The sequence below is a fragment of the Scyliorhinus torazame genome, chromosome 17 (genome assembly GCF_047496885.1).
Source record: "Scyliorhinus torazame isolate Kashiwa2021f chromosome 17, sScyTor2.1, whole genome shotgun sequence".
Taxonomy (NCBI): Eukaryota; Metazoa; Chordata; class Chondrichthyes; order Carcharhiniformes; family Scyliorhinidae; genus Scyliorhinus; species Scyliorhinus torazame.
The window spans coordinates 92,380,475-92,399,056 of NC_092723.1; the positions used below are offsets into that span (position 1 = coordinate 92,380,475).

The window sequence follows — 18,582 nt, forward strand, 5'->3', positions numbered from 1 at the left end:
AGGGTTTACATGTGGTGATAGTTGGGCCAAACAATGTCTTGAGGGAATAAATTTAATTTAAAACACGTCTCTACTACTTCCCCCCACCCCCCTTTTGCTAACATGGTCGGAGTGATGTTGCATGGTTATTACTACTAATTACAATTTTCTAATTTCAATGAGTTCAATATTCTTTCCTCCAATATTTTTCAAAAGTTTGCAAAACATTCTAAAACTTGCATTGTTTGTGCTCTAGTTTCTGATGATTTTGTTTTGTAATGTTAATTGTTTATTGACGGTGAATACTTCAAATTTTTAGAGTTTAGCATTGCAAGAATTTATATTGCGAAAGTGATTTATATATTGTAATTCAAAAATTTTGATTGTGAAATTCATTATTTTTAATCCTAGTTTAACTTTTTCAGTAAACATTGGGGGGTTGGCTGTTAATTGCAGGCCCCCCAACTGCCAGTGAGAGTTAGAGGAGCAGATAGGTAGGGAGATTTTGAATAGGTACAAAAGTAACAGGATTGTTGTGGTAGGGAATTATAATTTTCCCCCATATTGACTGGGACTCACTTAGTGCTAGGGGCTTGGATGGGGCAGAGTTTATAAGGTGTATCCAGGAAGGCTTCTTGATGCAATATGTAGATAGTCCACTAGGGAAGGGGCAGTGCTGGATCTGGTATTGGGGACTGAGTCTGGACAGGTGGTTGAGGTTTCAGTAGGGGAATGTTTTTGGAGTAGTGACCACAATTCCGTAAGTTGTAGGGTACTTTTGGATAGGGATGAGGATAACCCTCGCGTTAAGGTGCTAAACTGGGGAAAGTCAAATTACGATAACATTAGACAGGAATTAAAGAATTTGGATTGGGTGCGGCTGTTGGATAATGAATCAACATCGGACATGTCCGAGTCTTTCAAGCGACAGTTGATTAAGATTCAGGAAGTCAATTTCCTGAGAGAATGAAGGATAAGTATGGGAAGTTTAGGGAGCCTGGGATATTGTGAACCTCGTCAAAAAGATAAAAGAGACTTTGTACGACCTAGAAGGGTGGGGACAGTTGAAACACTTGAAAGTAGGAAGGTACTGAATCGGGAAATTAGGAGGGCTAGTAAGGGTCATGAAAATCCTTGGCAAGTAGGATTAAGGTGAATTCCAAAGCTTTTTATTCATATGTAAAAAGCAAGAGGGTGGCCAGGGAAAGGATTGGACCACTTAAGTACAGTGGGGGGAATCTGTGTGTTGAGCCAGTGGAAATGGGTGAGGTACTAAATGAATACTTTGCATCAGTGTTCACCAAAGAAAGGGACTTTGTGGACGATGATTCTTGGGTTGGGTGTGTGGACAGTCTGGATCATATTAACATCGAAAAGGAGGAAGTATTGGGTCTTTTAAAAGATATTAAGGTAGATGCTGGATGCGATTTACCCCAGAATACTGAGGGAAGCAAGGGAGGAAATTGCTGGGGCCTTGACTGACATCTTTGTATCCACATTGGCTACAGGTGAGATCCCAGAAGACTGGAGAACAGCTAATGTGGTACCACTGTTTAAGAAAGGTAGCAGGGATAATCCTGGAAACTATAAGCTGGTGATCCTCTTACTGGCAGTAGGTAAATTATTGGAGAGAATTCTCAGGGACAGACTGTATCATAAGCGATGGACAGCATGGTTTTGTGAATGGGAGGTCGTGCATCATTAACTTTTTGAGGAGGTGACAAAGATGATTGATGAGGGAGGGCGGTGGATATTGTTTTCAGTAAAGCCTTTGACAAGGCGCCTCATGCGGACTGGTACAAAAGGTGAAGTCACATGGGAGGTGGTAAGAACTGGCTCGCTCAGAGAAGGCAAAGGATAGCAGTAGAAGGGTGTTTTTCTGAATGGAAGGTTGTGACCAGTGGTGTTCCACAGGGATCTGTGCTGGAGCCCCTGTTTATAGTATACATAAACGATTTGGAGGAAAATGTAGCTGGTCTGAATAGTAAGTTCGCGGATGGCACCAAGGTTGGTGGAGTGGCAGATAGTATTGAGGATTGTCAAAAGATACAGCAGAACATAGATAGGTTGAAGACTTGGGCAGAGAAATGGCAAATGGAGTTTAATCTGGACAAAAGTGAGGGAATGCATTTTGGTAGGTCTAACATAGAGAGGAAATATACCGTAAATGGCAAAACTCTTATGAATATAGAAAGTCCGAGAGATCTGGGCGTGCAGGTCCACAGATCTTTGAAGGTGGCAACACAAGTGGACAAGGTAGTCAAGAAAGCATATGGAATGCTTGCATTCATTGGACGGGGCATCGAGTATAAAAACTGGCAAGTCATGCTACAGTTGTATAGTAAGGCCGCACTTGGAATATTGCGCTACCAGAAGGCTTTGGTGAGGGTGCAGAGGAGGTTTACCAGGATGTTGCCTGGTCTGGAGGGTGTTGGCTATGTGGAGAGACTGAATAGACTCGGACTGTTTTCATTAGAAAGACAGAGGTTGAGGGGTGACCTTATAGAGGTCCACAGATTATGAGATGCATGGATAGAGTGAATCGGCAGTCACTCTGTCCCAGGGTGGAGGGGTCAGTCACCAGGGGGCATAGGTTTAAGGTCCGTGGGACAAAGTTTAGAGGAGATGTGCAAGGCAGGTTTTTTTACGCAGAGGGTGGTGAGTGCCTGGAATGCGTTGCCAGGGAAGGTTGTGTACAGGCTTGGAGGACCGACGGGCCTGTTTGCGTGCTGTATTGTTCTTTGCTTTTATTTATATTAATTTGTAGCAACTTGTGTTTGAACTTATGTAACATTTAGTATAAAATACTTTTATCAGAGTGCTGTGCCTGACTCTGATTGTGTTGAATGCGGCTAATTGTACTTCTACATTCTCTGAGATGCAAAAGAATGTAATTAATTACAGTAACGGGATAATCCTTATTACAAATTATCCACACTATCACTAGGCTCTCGCATTGAACAGTACAAAGATGTGCAGGTTTAGGTGGATTGGCCACATTAAATTGCGCCTTAGTGTCCAGGGATATGCGGGATAGGATATATGGATAGGTTGAGGTGGGTGGGAACTGGGTAGAGTGGTCTTTTGTAGGGTTAGTGCAGACTCGAGGGGCCGAGTGGCACTACAGTAGCACAGTGGATAGCTCCGTTGCTTCACGGCTCCAGAGTCTCAGGTTCGATTCCCGTCTTGTGTCACTGTCTGTGCGGAGTCTGCACGTCCTCCCTATGTCTGCATGGGTTTCCTTCGGGTGCTCCGGTTTCTTCCCACAAGTCCCGAAAGACGTGCGGTTAGGTAATTTGGACATTCTGAATTCTTCCTCTGTGTACCCGAACAGGCACCGTAGTGTGGTGACTAGGGGCTTTTCACAGTAACTTCATTGCAGTGTTTATGTATGCCTACTTGTGACAATAAAAGATTATTATTAAAATATAGGGATTCTGTGTGGCCTGTGATAACTGTGTGCACAGACCAGCTGCATGTTGAGGAAGCGGTCACATTATATGCACATTTGTGTGTTTGTGTAGCTTTGCAAGGTCTGAAGTTCACTTTGTGTTCTGTGAATCACTCGCAGCATTCTTGGGCATTCAAGCTTTAATGAATTTCTAGCACAAGGCATCAATTACCTGACTAGTCTGGCTGGCACAGATCTGGTGTGGCTGCCTGGAAGGAACAGACTTGCAGGAGTGGGGCCATGATCACCTTTTCATTTTTACAATTAACATTATACACTGGCTTTAAAAAAATCTCCAAGCAAGGCAAACAATGACCTTTGTAGATTGCGCAGTAAGATTCTCTGACATCTCCTGTAAGCCATGATGTGGAGATGCATGGCGTTGGTCTGGGGTGAGCACAATAAGAAGTCTTACAACTAAGACTAAGTCGTCTTATCTCCTGTAAGGTCAGTCAAGGCTCTTTAGCAATGTTTACAATCGTGCCTCCACCTGTGGTGCTTAAATCTTCAAGCCTCATGTCCTTATTTTTCTTAAGTTCTTCCATAATATAAAGCAGGGGTAGGGTTGGAAAAGTGCCAATTTTTATTTCCAAAATTGTGTTTCCAAAATTGGCTTTCTACAGCAGAAACAACAATAATGCTTTCAGTTTTTCCAGTGTCAGTTTATCTGCTGAGAGGAGGGTATGTAGGGGTTATTGTATTCCCCCTCAAACTTCCCAGGAAAGACTTGTTTCCCCGAGCTGAGAGGGTCAGCTACCAGGGATTTAAGATCTTTATTCACATTAAACACAGAAAGTAGGAATAGGCCACTCGGCTCTTTGAGCTTGCTCTGTCGTTCAATCTGATCATGGCTGATCCACGATTTCAATGCCATATCCCTGCTTTCTCCCCATACCCCTTGATGTAATTTAAAAAAAATTAAATTATCTATCTTTCTTGAATACACATACTTGTTTCCTATTTTCAACCAGTTCTCAATCCATGTCAATACATTACCCTCTATCCCATGTGTTTTAATTTTGCCCACCTAATGAAAGGTGACATCCACTGGCTTCTCCACGTTATTCTACAAGTTACATCCTCAAAGAACTCCAGTAAGTTTGTTAAGCATGATGTGCCTGTCAGACTTTCAAAATGTTTGGCTATCACATCTTTTATAATACTCTGGCATCTTCTCCACAACTAATGTCAGGCTAACTGGTCTGTAATTTCCTCCCTCCCTTTTTAAATAGCAGGGTTACATTTGCCACCCTTCAATCTGTAGGAACTGCTCCACAATCTATAGAATTTTGGAAGATGATCACCAGAATATCCAGTATTTCCAGGTCAGGCTGATTGTGCCAAGCTGGGTCGGGTCAGCTCAAACATTGCTTGCACTGCGGGAAGAGATAGACACGCAAAGTTGAAAACTAGTTGGTGTGCCGATGCAGCGCCCAGTCAAATAAGCTGGTAAGCTATTTTACATGTCTAATAATAGTTAGAATTCATGCATGACATCTTAAAAGAATATCTCGTGTTCAGACATCGCTTGTTTTCAGTTAGCTGAATTTGAGCCACTTTATTTCATAGAATTTACAGTGCAGAAGGAGGCCATTCGGCCCATCGAGTCTGCACCGACTCTTGGAAAGAGCACCCTACCCAAGCCCACACTCCCACCCTATCCCCATATCCCAGTCACCCCACCCAACACTAAGGCCAATTTTGGACACTAAGGGCAATTTAGCATGGCCAATCCACCTAACCTGCACATCTTAGGACTGTGGGAGGAAACCTGAGCACCCGGAGGAAACCCACGCGCACACGGGGAGAACGTGCAGACTCCGCAGAGACAGTGACCCAAGCCGGGAATCGAACCTGGGACCCTGGAGCTGTGAAGCAATTGAGCTAACCACTATACTACCGTGCTGCCCTTATATCTTGTCTTTGCATTGCAGACAAGTTTGTAAAGACTATTGGTACAATTAGTTTGTAAAAACAATAACTTATCCACGTTTCTTAATTATTCTGTCAGACAGTTCTTCATCCTCTTTGCAATAAATATCCTCCTTCGGTGAAGTACAGAAGACTTTTTCTAGCTGAACTCATTAAAAAGGTAAATTTTTCTCTCTCACCACATTTGACATGTCAAGAATTTTGTGTCGGGTAAATAGTTGAATTGAAAAATAATTAACTTTGAGAGGCAACCTTGGTGTTTATTTTTCACTTCTTATTTAATTAATTTTGGAGGTGTTGGAATTCCCGAGTGTGGAATAGGACCTGGTGGAGGGGCTGGGAGATTGGGCTGGTGGAGGAGGTGAAGGATTTTGGGGCAATGCAGGCGTGAATGCCCCAGGCCCAAACGGCTTTCCAGTGGAGTTTTTCAAAAAGTTCTTGGGGTCCCTGCTGATGAGGGCATTCAATGAGGCAAGGGGGTGCTCCCCCTCTACGCTATCGCAGGCCTCAGTCTCTGTAATTTTAAAAAGAGACAAGGATCCGGAGCAGTGTGGGCCCTACAGTCAATTTTGTTGTTAAATGTGGACACCAAGCTACTGGCCAAGATCTTGGCCTCAAGGATTGAGGACTGTGTGCCGGGGGTGATAGAAGAGGACCAGACAACCCTGTTAAGGGGAGGCATCTGTTGGCCAACATCAGGAGGCTACTGGATGTAATAATGATGCCCCTGGAGGGACGAGATGTGGTGATGAGGGCCGCCATGGATGCGGAGAAGGCCTTCGACCAGGTGGAGTGGGGCGGTTTGGGTTTGGCAGGGGTTTGTGCACTGGGTCCGGTTACTATACTAGGCACCGGTAGCGAGTGTGCGGACCAGGTGAACTCGGAGTATTTCAGGCTGCATGGGGGACGAGGCAGGGATGTTCACTGGGGAGCATTGCTCTGTGCCTTGGTTATAGAGCCATTGGCAATGGCACTGAGAGCGTCACGGCAGGGGATAGTACGGGGGTGTGGAGCATAGGTTTCGCAGTACACGGATGACTTGCTGCTTTACATTTTGGACCCATTGGAAGCTATTGGGGGGATTGAGTATTTTGGAGGATTTCAGCCGCTTCTCAGGGTACAAATTGAATATGGGGAAGAGCAAGGTCTTTGCGATTCAAGCGAGGAGGCAGGAGAAGAGACTGGGGGAGTTGCCGTTTAGGGTGGTGAGAGGGGAACTTTCAGTGTCTGGGTATCCATGTGTCGTGGGGATGGGAGCAGCTGCACCAGCTGAATTTGGCTTGGTTGGTGGAACAGATGAAGGGTGATTTTAGGAGGTGGGATGTACTCCCACTGTCATTGGCGGCACGGGTGCAATCGGTGAAAATGATGGTTCTCCCAAGGTTCTTGCTTGTGTTCCAAAACCTCCCGATATTTATTCCAAAGGATTTCTTTAGGAGGATGGATGTGCTGATTTCACGGTTTGTTTGGGCGGGTAAAGAAGGTGCTGCTGGAACGGGGTTGAGGGGGGTGGGTTGGTTCTCTTCATGAACCACGACTAGGTGGCGAATATAGCTATGGTGAGGAAGTGGGTAGTGGGGGAGGGGTCGGTATGGGAACATAGAACATTACAGCGCAGTACAGGCCCTTCGGCCCTCGATGTTGTGCCGGCCTGTGAAACCACGAAAGCACATCTACACTATTCCCTTATCGTCCATATGTCTGTCCAATGACCATTTGAATGCTCGTAGTGTTGGCGAGCCCACTACTGTTGCAGGCAGGGCATTCCACGCCCTTACTACCCTCTGAGTAAAGAACCTACCTCTGACATCTGTCCTATATCTATCTCCCCTCAATTTAAAGCTATGTCCCCTCTTGCTAGACATCACCATCCGAGGAAAAAGGCTCTCTGTCCACCCTATCTAATCCTCTGATCATCTTGTATGCCTCAATTAAGTCACCTCCAAACCTTCTCTCTAACGAAAACAGCCTCAAGTCCCTCAGCCTTCCCTCATAAGATCTTCCCTCCATACCAGGCAACATTCTGGTAAATCTCCTCTGCACCCTTTCCAATGCTTCCACATCCTTCCTAGAATGCTGCGACTAGAATTGCACGCAATACTCCAAATGCGGCCGCACCAGAGTACAGCTGCAACATGACCTCATGGCTCCGAAACTCAATCCCTCTGCCAATAAAAGCTAACACCATACGCCTTCTTAACAACCCGCTCAACCTGGGTGGCAACTTCAGGGATTTATGTACATGGACACCGAGATCTCTCTGCTCATCCACACAGCCAAGAATCTTGCCATTAGCCCATTACTCTGTCTTCCTGTTATTCCTTCCAAAATGAATCATCTCTCACTTTTCTGCATTAAACTCCATTTGCCACCTCTCAGCCCAGCGCTGCAGCTTATCTATGTCCCTCTGTAACTTGTAACATCCTTCCACACTGTCCACAACTCCACCGACTTTAGTGTCATCTGCAAATTTACTCACCCATCCTTCTACGTCCTCCTCCAGGTCATTTATAAAAATGACAAACAGCAGTGGCCCCAAAACAGATCATTGTGGTACACCACTAGTAACTGGTTCCAGGCTGAACAATTCCCATCAACCACCACCCTTTGTCTTCTTCCAGCTAGCCAATTTCTGATCCAAACTGCTAAATCACCCTGAATCCCATGCCTCTGTATTTTCTACAGTAGCCTACCGTGGGGAACCTTATCAAACGCTTTACTGAATTCCATATACATCACACCAACTGCTTTACCCTCATCCACCTGTTTGGTCACCTACTCAAAGAACTCAATAAGGTTTGTGAGGCACGACCTACCCTTCACAAAACCATGTTTACTATCTCTAATCAAATTATTCCTTTCCAGATGATTATACATCTTAACTCTGATAAACCTTTCAAACACTTTGCCCACAACAGAAGTAAGGCTCACTGGTCTATAGTTACCAGGGTTGTCTCTACTCCCCTTCTTGAACAAGGGGACAACATTTGCTATCCTCCAGTCTTCTGGCACTATTCCTGTAGACAAAGATGACTTAAAGATCAAGGCCAAAGGCTCAGCAATCTCCTCCCTAGCTTCCCAGAGAATTCTAGGATAAATCACATCCGGCCCAGGGGACTTAACTATTTTGACACTTTCCAGAATTGCTAACACCTCCTCCTTATGAACCTCAAACCCTTCTAGTCTAGCAGCTTGAATCTCAGTATTCTCCTCGACAACATTGTCTTTTTCCTGTGTGAATACTGACGAAAAATATTCATTTAGCCCCTCTCCTATCTCCTCGGACTCCACCCACAACTTCCCACTACTGTCCTTGACTGGCCCTACTCTTACCCTGGTCATTCTTTTATTCCTGACATATCTATAGAAAGCTTTAGGGTTATCCTTGATCCTACCTGCCAAAGACTTCTCATGTCCCCTCCTGGCTCTCCTTCGCTCTCTTTAGGTCCTTCCAAGCTAACATGTAACTCTCGAGCGCCCTAACTGAACTTTCATGTCTCATCTTTACATAAGCCTCCTCCTTCCTCTTGACAAGTGTTTTGACTGCCTTAGTAAACCACGGTTCCCTTGCTCGACCACTTCCTCCCTGCCTGACAGGTACATACTTATCAAGGACACGCAGTAGCTGTTCCTTGAACAAGCTCCACATTTCCATTGTGCCCATCCCCTGCAGATTTCCTCTCCATCCGATGCACCCTTAGTCTTGCCTCATCGCATCATAATTGCCTTTCCCCCAGATATAAGTCTTGCCCTGCGGTATATACCTATCCCTTTCCATCACTAAAGTAAACGTAATCGAATTGTGGTCACTATCACCAAAGTGCTCAACTACCTCCAAATCTAACACCTGTCCTGGTTCATTACCCAGTAGCAAATCCAATATAGCCTCACCTCTCGTTGGCATATCTACATACTGTGTCAGGAAACCCTCCTGCACACATTGGACAAAAACGGACCCATCTAAAGTACTCGAACCAAAGCGTTTCCAGTCAATATTTGGAAAGTTAAAGTCCCCCATAACAACTACCCAGGTGCTTTCGCTCCTATCCAGAATTATCTTTGCAATCCTTTCCTCTACATCTCTGGAACTTTTCGGAGGCCTATAGAAACCCCCTAACAGGGTGACCTCTCCTTTCCTGTTTCTAACCTCAGCCCATACTACCTCAGTAGATGGGTCCTCATCAAATATCCTTTCTGCCACCATAATACTGTCCTTGACTAACAATGCCACCCCTCCCCCTCTTTTACCACCTTCCCTGAGCTTACTGAAATATCTAAAACCCGGCACCTGCAACAACCATTCCTGTCCCTGCTCTATCCATGTCTCCGAAATGGCCACAACATCGAAGTCCCAGGTACGAACCCATACCGCAAGTTCACGCACCTTATTCCGGATGCTCCTGGCATTGAAGAAGACACACTTTAAACCACCTTCCTGCCTGCCGGTACACTCCTGCAACTTTGAAACTTCACTCATGACCTCACTACTCTCAACCTCCTGTATACTGGAGCTACAATTCAGGTTCCCAATCCCCTGCTGAACTAGTTTAAACCCTCTCGAAGAGTATTAGCAAATTTCCCCCCCAGGATATTGGTACCCCTGTGGTCCGAGTGGAGACCATCCCGTTTGTAGAGGTCCCACTGACCCCAGAATGAGCCCCAATTATCCAGAAATCTGAAACCCTCCCTCCTGCACCATCCCTGTAGCCACGTGTTCAACTCCTCTCTCTCCCTATTCCTCGTCTCGCTAGCACATGGCACGGGTAACAACCCAGAGATAATAACTCTGTTTGTCCTAGATCTAAGTTTCCACCCTAGCTCCCTGAATTCCTGCCTTACCGATGTAGTTGGTACCTATGTGGACCACGACTTGGGGCTGCTCCCCTCCCCGTTAAGGATCCCGAAAACACGATCCGAGACATCACGGACCCTGGCACCTGGGAGGCAACACACCAACCGCGAGTCTCTCTCGTTGCCACAGACTCTCCGATCTATTCCCCTAACTATGGAGTCTTTGATGACTAATGCTCTACTCTTCCCCCCTTCCCTTCTGAGCAACAGGGACAGACTCTGTGCCAGAGACCTGTACCCCATGGCTTAACCCTGGTTAGTTTCTCTCCCCCCCCCCCCCCCCCCCCCCCCCCCCGCCCCCAACAGTATCCAAAGCGGTATACTTGTTACTAAGGGGAACGACCGCAGGGGATCCCTGTCCTGACTGCTTCCTCCCAGCCCCTCTCACCGTCACCCATCTAACTTTATTCTTTGGAGTAACTACATCCCTGAAGCTTCTATCTATAACCACCTCTGCCTCCCGAATGATCCGAAGTTCATCCAGCTCCAGTTCCCTAACGCGGTTTCTGAGGACCTGGAGATGGGTGCACTTACAAAGAACAAAGAAATGTACAGCCCGGGAACAGGCCCTTCGGCCCTCCAAGCCCGTGCCGACCGTGCTGCTCGACTAAACTACAATCTTCTACACTTCCTGGGTCCGTATCCCTCTATTCCCATCCTATTCATGTATTTGTCAAGATGCCCCTTAAATGTCACTATCGTCCCTGCTTCCACCACCTCCTCCGGTAACGGGTTCCAGGCACCCACTACCCTCTGCGTAAAAAACTTGCCTCGTACATCTACTCTAAACCTTGCCCCTCTCACCTTAAACCTACGCCCCCTAGTAATTGACTCCTCTACCCCGGGGAAAAGCCTCTGACTATCCACTCTGTCTATGCCCCTCATAATTTTGTAGACCTCTATCAGGTCGCCCCTCAACCTTCTTCGTTCCAGTGAGAACAAACCGAGTTTATTCAACCGCTCCTCATAGCTAATGCCCTCCATACCAGGCAACATTCTGGTAAATCTCTTCTGCACCCTCTCTAAAGCCTCCACATCCTTCTGGTAGTGTGGCGACCAGAATTGAACACTATACTCCAAGTGTGGCCTAACTAAGGTTCTATACAGCTGCAACATGACTTGCCAATTCCTATACTCAATGCCCCGGCCAATGAAGGCAAGCATGCCGTATGCCTTCTTGACTACCTTCCCACAGATGAAATCAGCAGGGACACTCACCTCAAACATTCTGCAGGAGGAACATTGCACTACCTACCCTGCCATCCCCTCTAGAAAAAAAAAGAAAAGAAAGAAAGAGCTTACCTGTTATTCACTCCACCCCTTAGGTTAAAGGAGGTGGAAGGGTGGGGGACACTACAAGTGTAGTGTCTTGGGTTTCGAAACTGCCCAACTTAAATACAGGTTTAAAAAAAAAACACTTAACCAGCAACCGCTGCACCCCACATGAAAACAGCAATTAGCTGTTATGGGCATGCGCAACCAATTTAAATCTTTACTACTTACCCAGCAGTCACTCTGTCCTCCCTCCGACTGGATTCAGCTGGAAACTCCCTACAGTAAGTTTTTTAAAAATTTACTCCCTTCTCAACAAGCACTCACTCAGCAACCACTCACTCACTCAGCAACCACTGCGCCCCGCACAATAACACCTCGGGTAAAAGAAAAACTACTTACCAGTCATCAGTCAATCACTTACCTGCAGGCTGTGACGTCACGGTTCAACTTCTTTCTACTTCTACCTGCCGTCGAGCCTTCCTCTCGGTGGGATCCTTACAGTGGTTGTCTTTTTTTGGGTTACAGGAGGGGGTAGGGAGGGAAACACTGAAGAAGTGGTTTGGGCTTATGTGTCACTTGACAACAGCTCCTCCACAAACCACCTTCGAGTTACGGTGACCACAATGCACGTATGCAAACTTCCCCTGCAACAGCCAATCAGCAGCTCCACTCTACTGAAGGATGGAGGCAGCCTCTTGCAAGGATCCGATTTTGGGGACATTGTTGCCATTCTCGCCAGCCAAGTACTCCACAAGCCCAGTGGAGGTGGCACCCCTTAGGGTGTGTGTCAGTGGCGGCAGCACTGAGGCTGGAGGGGGCCTCGGTCTCTGGGTTACTCCAGGTGGGCTGGATGGGGGTTTTCTGGGGTGGCAATGGCTGGGGATTGAGCGATTTGGAGATCTATTCGTTGGGGGTAGCTGTCCGAGCTTGGAGGAATTGGAGGAGGAATTTGAGCTGCCCGTCGGGAATGGAGGGACTTGGGAGGGGTGGGGGGCAAAACCGGGGGGGTGTATGAGTGACCTGGCAGAGTTTCTCAGGCTACAAAAATAAAATTTGCCTTGGAGAGGGTCTGTGGAGGGGTTTGCCCGGAGGTGGCAGCCGTATATCGACGACTTCGAGAAATGTTAAGATGTCAGCGGTGGGCGCGGGTGGGGAGCTGAGATGTGGGGGGACGGGATGGTGGGGTGTTGAGGCATTATGTTGAGTTTGTTATTTGCAGTCCTGTTGGCTTGTTTTGTGGTTATGTTTGGTGTGTGAATCTATAAATGCCTCAATAATTTTTTTTTTTTAAAAAGCAAGTCCATATACACCACATCAACAGCGTTGCCCTCATCAACCCTTTCTGTACCTCCAGCAAAGTACAAAAAGCTCCAACAAGTTAATTAGGCACAATTTCCTCTTTAGAAATTCATGCTGGCTCTTCCTGATCAACCCACATTTTTCCATGTGACTCGAATTCTATCCTGAATAATATTTTCCAGAAGCGACAAATGTTAAACTGGCTGGTCTGTAATTGCTGAGGCAATCCTTACAGCCTTTGTTTATATAAGGGAGTAACAGTTGCCAATCTTCTGGCACCTCCCTGAGTCCATAGAAGACTGGAAGATTATGGCCAGCACCAATGCAATTTCCACTCTCACTTCATCTAATATCCTTGGTATATCTCATCTGACCCCTGAAAGCTTGCAAATCGGCCCTCCAGAAACAAATCCTTCATCACAGCAATCCCCTTCTCCCATCCACTAAACCTAGCATCCAGCCTCACCGGCTCAAATATGTGGTTCACACAAACCGGCGATAGCTTTGATATCGCCCCCAAGTTAAAGTGCTGCCGAATCTCCCATGTGGAGGCCACCACAGGTCTAATAGAAACACAGAAAATATGAGCAGGAAGAAGCCATTTGGCCCTTTGAGCTTGCTCCGCCATTCCTTTGAGATCCCCCTCATTTTCCTGAACTCCAGCGAATATAATCCCAATTGGTTCAATCTCTCCTCATAAGTCAGTCCTGCCATCCCAAGAATGAGCCTGGCAAACCTTCGCTGCACTTCCTCGAGCAAGAAGATAAGAAGACCAAAACTGCACACAATATTCCAGGCCTCACTAAAGCCCTGCATAATTGCAGCAAGACATGCCTGCTCCTTTATTCAAATCCTCTCGCAATGAAGGCCAGCATTCCATTTGCCTTTACCACCTGCTGTACCTGTATGCTTACCTTCAGTGACTGGTGTATGAGGACAACCATATCTCGTTGCACATTCTCTTCTACTAATTTATGGCCATTCAGATAATAGCCTGCCGTCTTGTTTTTGCTACCAAAGTGGATAACCTCTCATTTATCCAAATTATACTGCATTTGCCATTCATTTGCCCACTCACTCAACATGTCCAAATCACATTGAAGGATCTCTGCATCCTCCTCACAGCTCACCATCCCACCAAACTTGGTGTCATCTGCAAATTTGGAGTTATTACCTTTTGTTCCCTCATCTAAATCATTAATATATATTGTGATTAGCTGGGGTCCTAGAACTGATCCCTGCAGTTCCCCACTAGTTACTGCCTGCCAATTTGAAAAAGATCCATTAATGTTTACTCTTTGTTTCCTGTCTGCCAACCAGTTTTCTATCCATCTCAATACACTACCTCTAATTCCATGCACTTTAATTTTACACACTAATCTCTTTTGCAGGACTTGTCAAAAGCCTTCTGAAAGTCCAAATATACCACCTCCAGTGGCTTACCCTCATTAGCTCTACTCGTAACACCCTCAAAGAATTCCAGTAGATTTGTCAAGCATAATCTGCGGTGTGACCAACTCACTGAACGTGCTATCCACGGCCTCCTCAGCATCTCGGATGCTCCAAAGTGAGTCCATCCGCAGCTCCAGAGCCATCATGCGGTCTAACAGGAAGGAGTCAGGGGCCCATGAAGGAGTCAGGGGCATCGGCCGCGTCCCTGATCTCCCACATTGAGCACGAGGAGCATACCAAGGGTCTGGGATCTCCTGCCAATTTACACGTTACCTTAACTGATTACAAATATAATATCAAATAATGAATAAGTGAAAGGAATAAGGATTTTACTTACCAATCACAATACTTACCAACCCAGGAAGAGTTAAATTTCTCCCAGCTACTTACACCTTCCCGACAGATCCCTGGCCACTGTTCCCGCCGAAAATCTGAAGGCCACTTCTCCTGCAAGGTAAGTTTTTAAAGGGTAATCTTACCTTCACGACAGACCCCTGGCCACTGCTCCCACCGAAAATCTGAAGCTATAACTTGCGGATAAAAGAAAAAGAAAAGAGACAGCTAACCTGATATTCACTCACCCACTTAGGTTAGACAAGGTGAATGGGTGGGAGACACTACAAGTGTAGTGTCTCGGGTTTAGCAACCGCCCAACTAAAATAGAGAAAGAAATCAAACACTTAAGCACCTATCTGATTCCCAAGCTGCACTCCGGCTCCCCCTCTCTCTCTCTCTCCTGCTCCTGGAAATGAAGGCCGCTGGAACCTGGGGGCAAGTTTAAACACCCACCTGAATCCCTCGCTGCGGTCCGGCTCCCTCTCTCCCGCTCCCGGAAATAAAGGCCGCTGGAACATGGGGAAAGTTTAAACACGTACCTGAATCCCAAGCTGCACTCGCTGCGCTCCGGCTCCCTCTCCCGATCCCGCTCCGAAAAATGAAGGCCGCTGGAACCTAGGGGCAAGTTTAAACACTTACCTGAATCCCAAGCTGCACTCGCTGCGCTCCGGCTCGCTCTCTCCCGCTCCCGGAAATGAAGGCCGCTGGAACCTGGGGGCAAGTTTAAACACCTACCTGAATCCCAAGCTGCGCTCCGGCTCCCTCTCTCTCTCCCCCGCTCCCGGAAATGAAGGCCGCTGGAACCTGGGGGCAAGTTTAAACACTTACTTGAATCCTAAGCTGCACTCGCTGCGCTCCGGCTCTCCCTCTCCTGCTCCGAAAAATGAAGGCTGCTGGAACCTGGGGGCAAGTTTAAACACCTACCTGAATCCCAGGCTGCACTTGCTGCGCTCCGGCTCCCTCTCTTACTCCCGCTCCCGAAAAACATGGTTAGGTGGATTGGACATGCTAAATGGTCCCTAGGTGGGGTTACAGGGATAGGGTGGGGGATTGGGTCTAGGTTAGGGTGCTCTTTCAGAAGATTGGTGCAGACTCGATGGGCAAATGGCCTTCTTCTGCACTGTAGGAATTCTATGATCTGCTCTGTAGTTACAGTATTTATATGGTTAGTCCAGATTCTGGTCAATGGTAACCCCCAGAATGTTGACGGTGGGGAATTCAATGATGGTCATGTTACTGAATGTCATGCGGAGAATTTTAAATTCTGTCTTGGTGGAGATGGTTATTGTGTGGCATGAACATTACTTGCTACTTATCTGCCCAAGTCTACTTGTTGTCCGGGTCTTGCTGAATGCAGGAATGCTGCTGAACAATCCATCAACATCCCCACTTCTGACCTTATGATGAAGGGAAGGTAATTGATCAAGCCGATGAAAGAGAAACATCAGGGGCAGCCAAGAGATTTTTTTACAAGGTGACCACATAATTCAATTTGTGACTTTATAACTCATCCATTATCCATTCAGATGCTTCTGTGAATATATTTATGATGCACATCATGATGACACTGCATATTTCATTTGGTGTTCATGTACGATATTATTCATCCGATTTTTCTGTAAAATTTTGTCCATCAAAATAAAATATTTCTTCTCAATGTAGCATGAAATGACGCGAACTGAGCCTTTAGATGATTTGTATGATGCACTAGGTGAAGTACTAAGATCAGAAGAGTTGGAGATGTGCCATAAAAATTACTTTCTGGTAAGTGTATCATTTTATTTTTATACAAAAGCTTTTTAAAAAAATTGTTCATGTGCAGACGCCGCATAGACAGTGACCCAAGCCGGGAATCGAACCTGGGACCCCGGAGCTGTTTCGCAACCCTTTTGCATTCATATAAAAGAGGGATCGCCTGACCGCTTAGCACTGCTGCCTCACAGCATCAGGGACCCGGGTTCGATTCCGACCTTGGGTGACTGTTGGAGTTTGCACTTTCTCCCTGTGTCTGCCTGGGTTGCCTCCAGGCGCTCCGGTTTCCTCCCACTATCCAAAGATGTACTGGTTAGTTGGATTGGCCATGATCAATGCACAGAGTTAAGGGGATAGGGCGGGGGAGTTGGCCTAGGTCGTGTGTGCTTTCGGAGGGTCAGTGCAGACTTGAAGGGATGAATGGCCTCCTTATCTGTAGGAATTGTATGGAAAGAAAGACATCAAGGTTTCACACAAGTCCAGAGTCCAATAATGCCCAATGATGGTTTTCCAAGGGTTTTTTTCTGGCAGAATTCCTGGCCTTGGACCTCACAACTCGGTTGCAGGTTGAGTCTGTTAAAGATGCAGTAAAGTACTCTTGTATCCTGGAAATAGCTCTGCAGGCAAAATGAAGAGTTCTTTCTAAAGGTCAGACTTTGATCAGAGAGACCACAGCCTGGAATCAAGTTAAACCACAACTGAAGATCAAATTGAAAAGCTGTATAATTAAAGGAATTCAAACAGCTCAAGTGTCAGTCATGTCACAGGACAGTTTTGGGGCGAGCTATTTAGCTTACGATGCTCCTTGCGAAAGCACAGTCTTTTGAGCAGATGAAATCATTTTATCACAATGTCAGTGATTTTTTAAACCCCCCCCCCCCAACCTACCTCCCTGGCTCTCCTCTATTGTTCTCTGGACTCGCCAACATTAAGGGCATTTAAATGGTCATTGGATAAATATATGGATGATAAGGGAATAATGTAGATGGGCTTTAGAGTGGTTTCACAGGACGGCGCAACATCGAGGGCCGAAGGGCCTGTACTGCGCTGTAATGTTCTATGTCTCTTCCCTCCTCTCCCCCCACCCCCCCCCTGCGGTTCACCTTTCCTGACCAAAATGTCGGACAAAGCTCCCATCTGTAACAACCATAGGTTCACACCAGCACTGACAGACGCCATCTTCAAAAGGTGGAGACAGGACATGGGGACACTGACAGTCAAGGACCTATACACCGACGGCAGGGTCGCGACACTGGACGAACTGACGGAGAAATTCCAGCTGGCCAGGGGGAACGAGCTAAGGTACCTGCAGCTCAGATACCTCCTACGAAAGGAGACAAGGACTTACCCACAACCGCCACGACAGACATTACTGGAAGAATTACTGGACGCAAGCATATTAGAGACAGGAAACTGTGGCGACATGTACGACCGACTGGTAGAAGGGATGACACCGTACTGGATGCAACAAGAAGGAAATGGGAGGAGACCTGGGGATCGAGATAGGGTGGGGACTCTGGAGCGAAGCACCTGCATAAGGTCAACTCCACCTCCACCTGCGCTAGGCTCAACCTGACGCAACTAAAAGTGGTCCATAGAGCCCACTTAACAAGAATTTGTGTGAGTAGGTTCTTCCTGAAGGTGGAGGATAGATGTGAACGGTGCCAAGGAGGCCCGGCCAACCACGCCCACATGTTCTGGTCTTGCCCCAGACTTGAAGAATTCATTTATGGAACTTCCCGTGGCGGCAATGGAGTGAGTAGTCGCACATATGGTGGCTCCCATTCAGTAGATTTTTTTTCGTCCTTCCCACCTCTACGGGGGTTTCCTTTGAAGGCAAAAGGTGTGTGAGTGCCTGGCGAAGGCAGTACTCTGATGAGGCAGGTGTATGGGTCAGCGGACGAGAAGTACCACGGGAAAGAAGGTTTTTGTGGTGTACCACCGGTAAAGATGGCGGAGGGCAAGGGCTTCCCGCCCAGTGGTCGACGGAGCAAATTCCAGCAGCAGAGAAAATAGGCTTTGGAGCATTTGGCCAACGTGGTGGAGCCGTTCAGAGCTGCGACTGGAGCAGGGGCAGAGGCTCAGGACCCGGCGATCCAAAAGGTGGAGATGGCGGGGGAGCATGAGCGGCTGGTCTCGCTAGAGTTGGGGATGGTGTTGGATAGCCAGAAAAGGCTAAAAGAAAAATTGGAGAGGGGAGTCAATTTGGGTGTTGCCAGGAGGAAGATATGTGGGAGAGGGATGGGTGGTCTTGT

At 46.9% G+C, this 18,582-nt stretch overlaps 1 protein-coding gene across 5 annotated transcripts in view; it reads left to right on the top strand.

The window, feature by feature from the left end:
- Positions 1-4,686: 4,686 nt before the first annotated feature.
- The window catches only part of eef2kmt (eukaryotic elongation factor 2 lysine methyltransferase), a 79,832-nt gene continuing 65,936 nt past the window's right edge, over positions 4,687-18,582 (top strand). Inside the window, exons 1-4 of one of the 5 annotated variants that reach the window (XM_072480742.1) lie at positions 4,687-4,879; positions 5,442-5,522; positions 15,933-16,049; positions 16,238-16,339. In XM_072480742.1, the coding sequence (XP_072336843.1) occupies positions 16,244-16,339 (96 nt within the window). In that variant the 5' untranslated portion in view covers positions 4,687-4,879; positions 5,442-5,522; positions 15,933-16,049; positions 16,238-16,243. The remainder of the gene's footprint in view (positions 4,880-5,441; positions 5,523-15,932; positions 16,050-16,237; positions 16,340-18,582) is intronic. The other 4 variants (XM_072480741.1, XM_072480743.1, XM_072480744.1 and 1 more) reach the window with 4 other exon arrangements.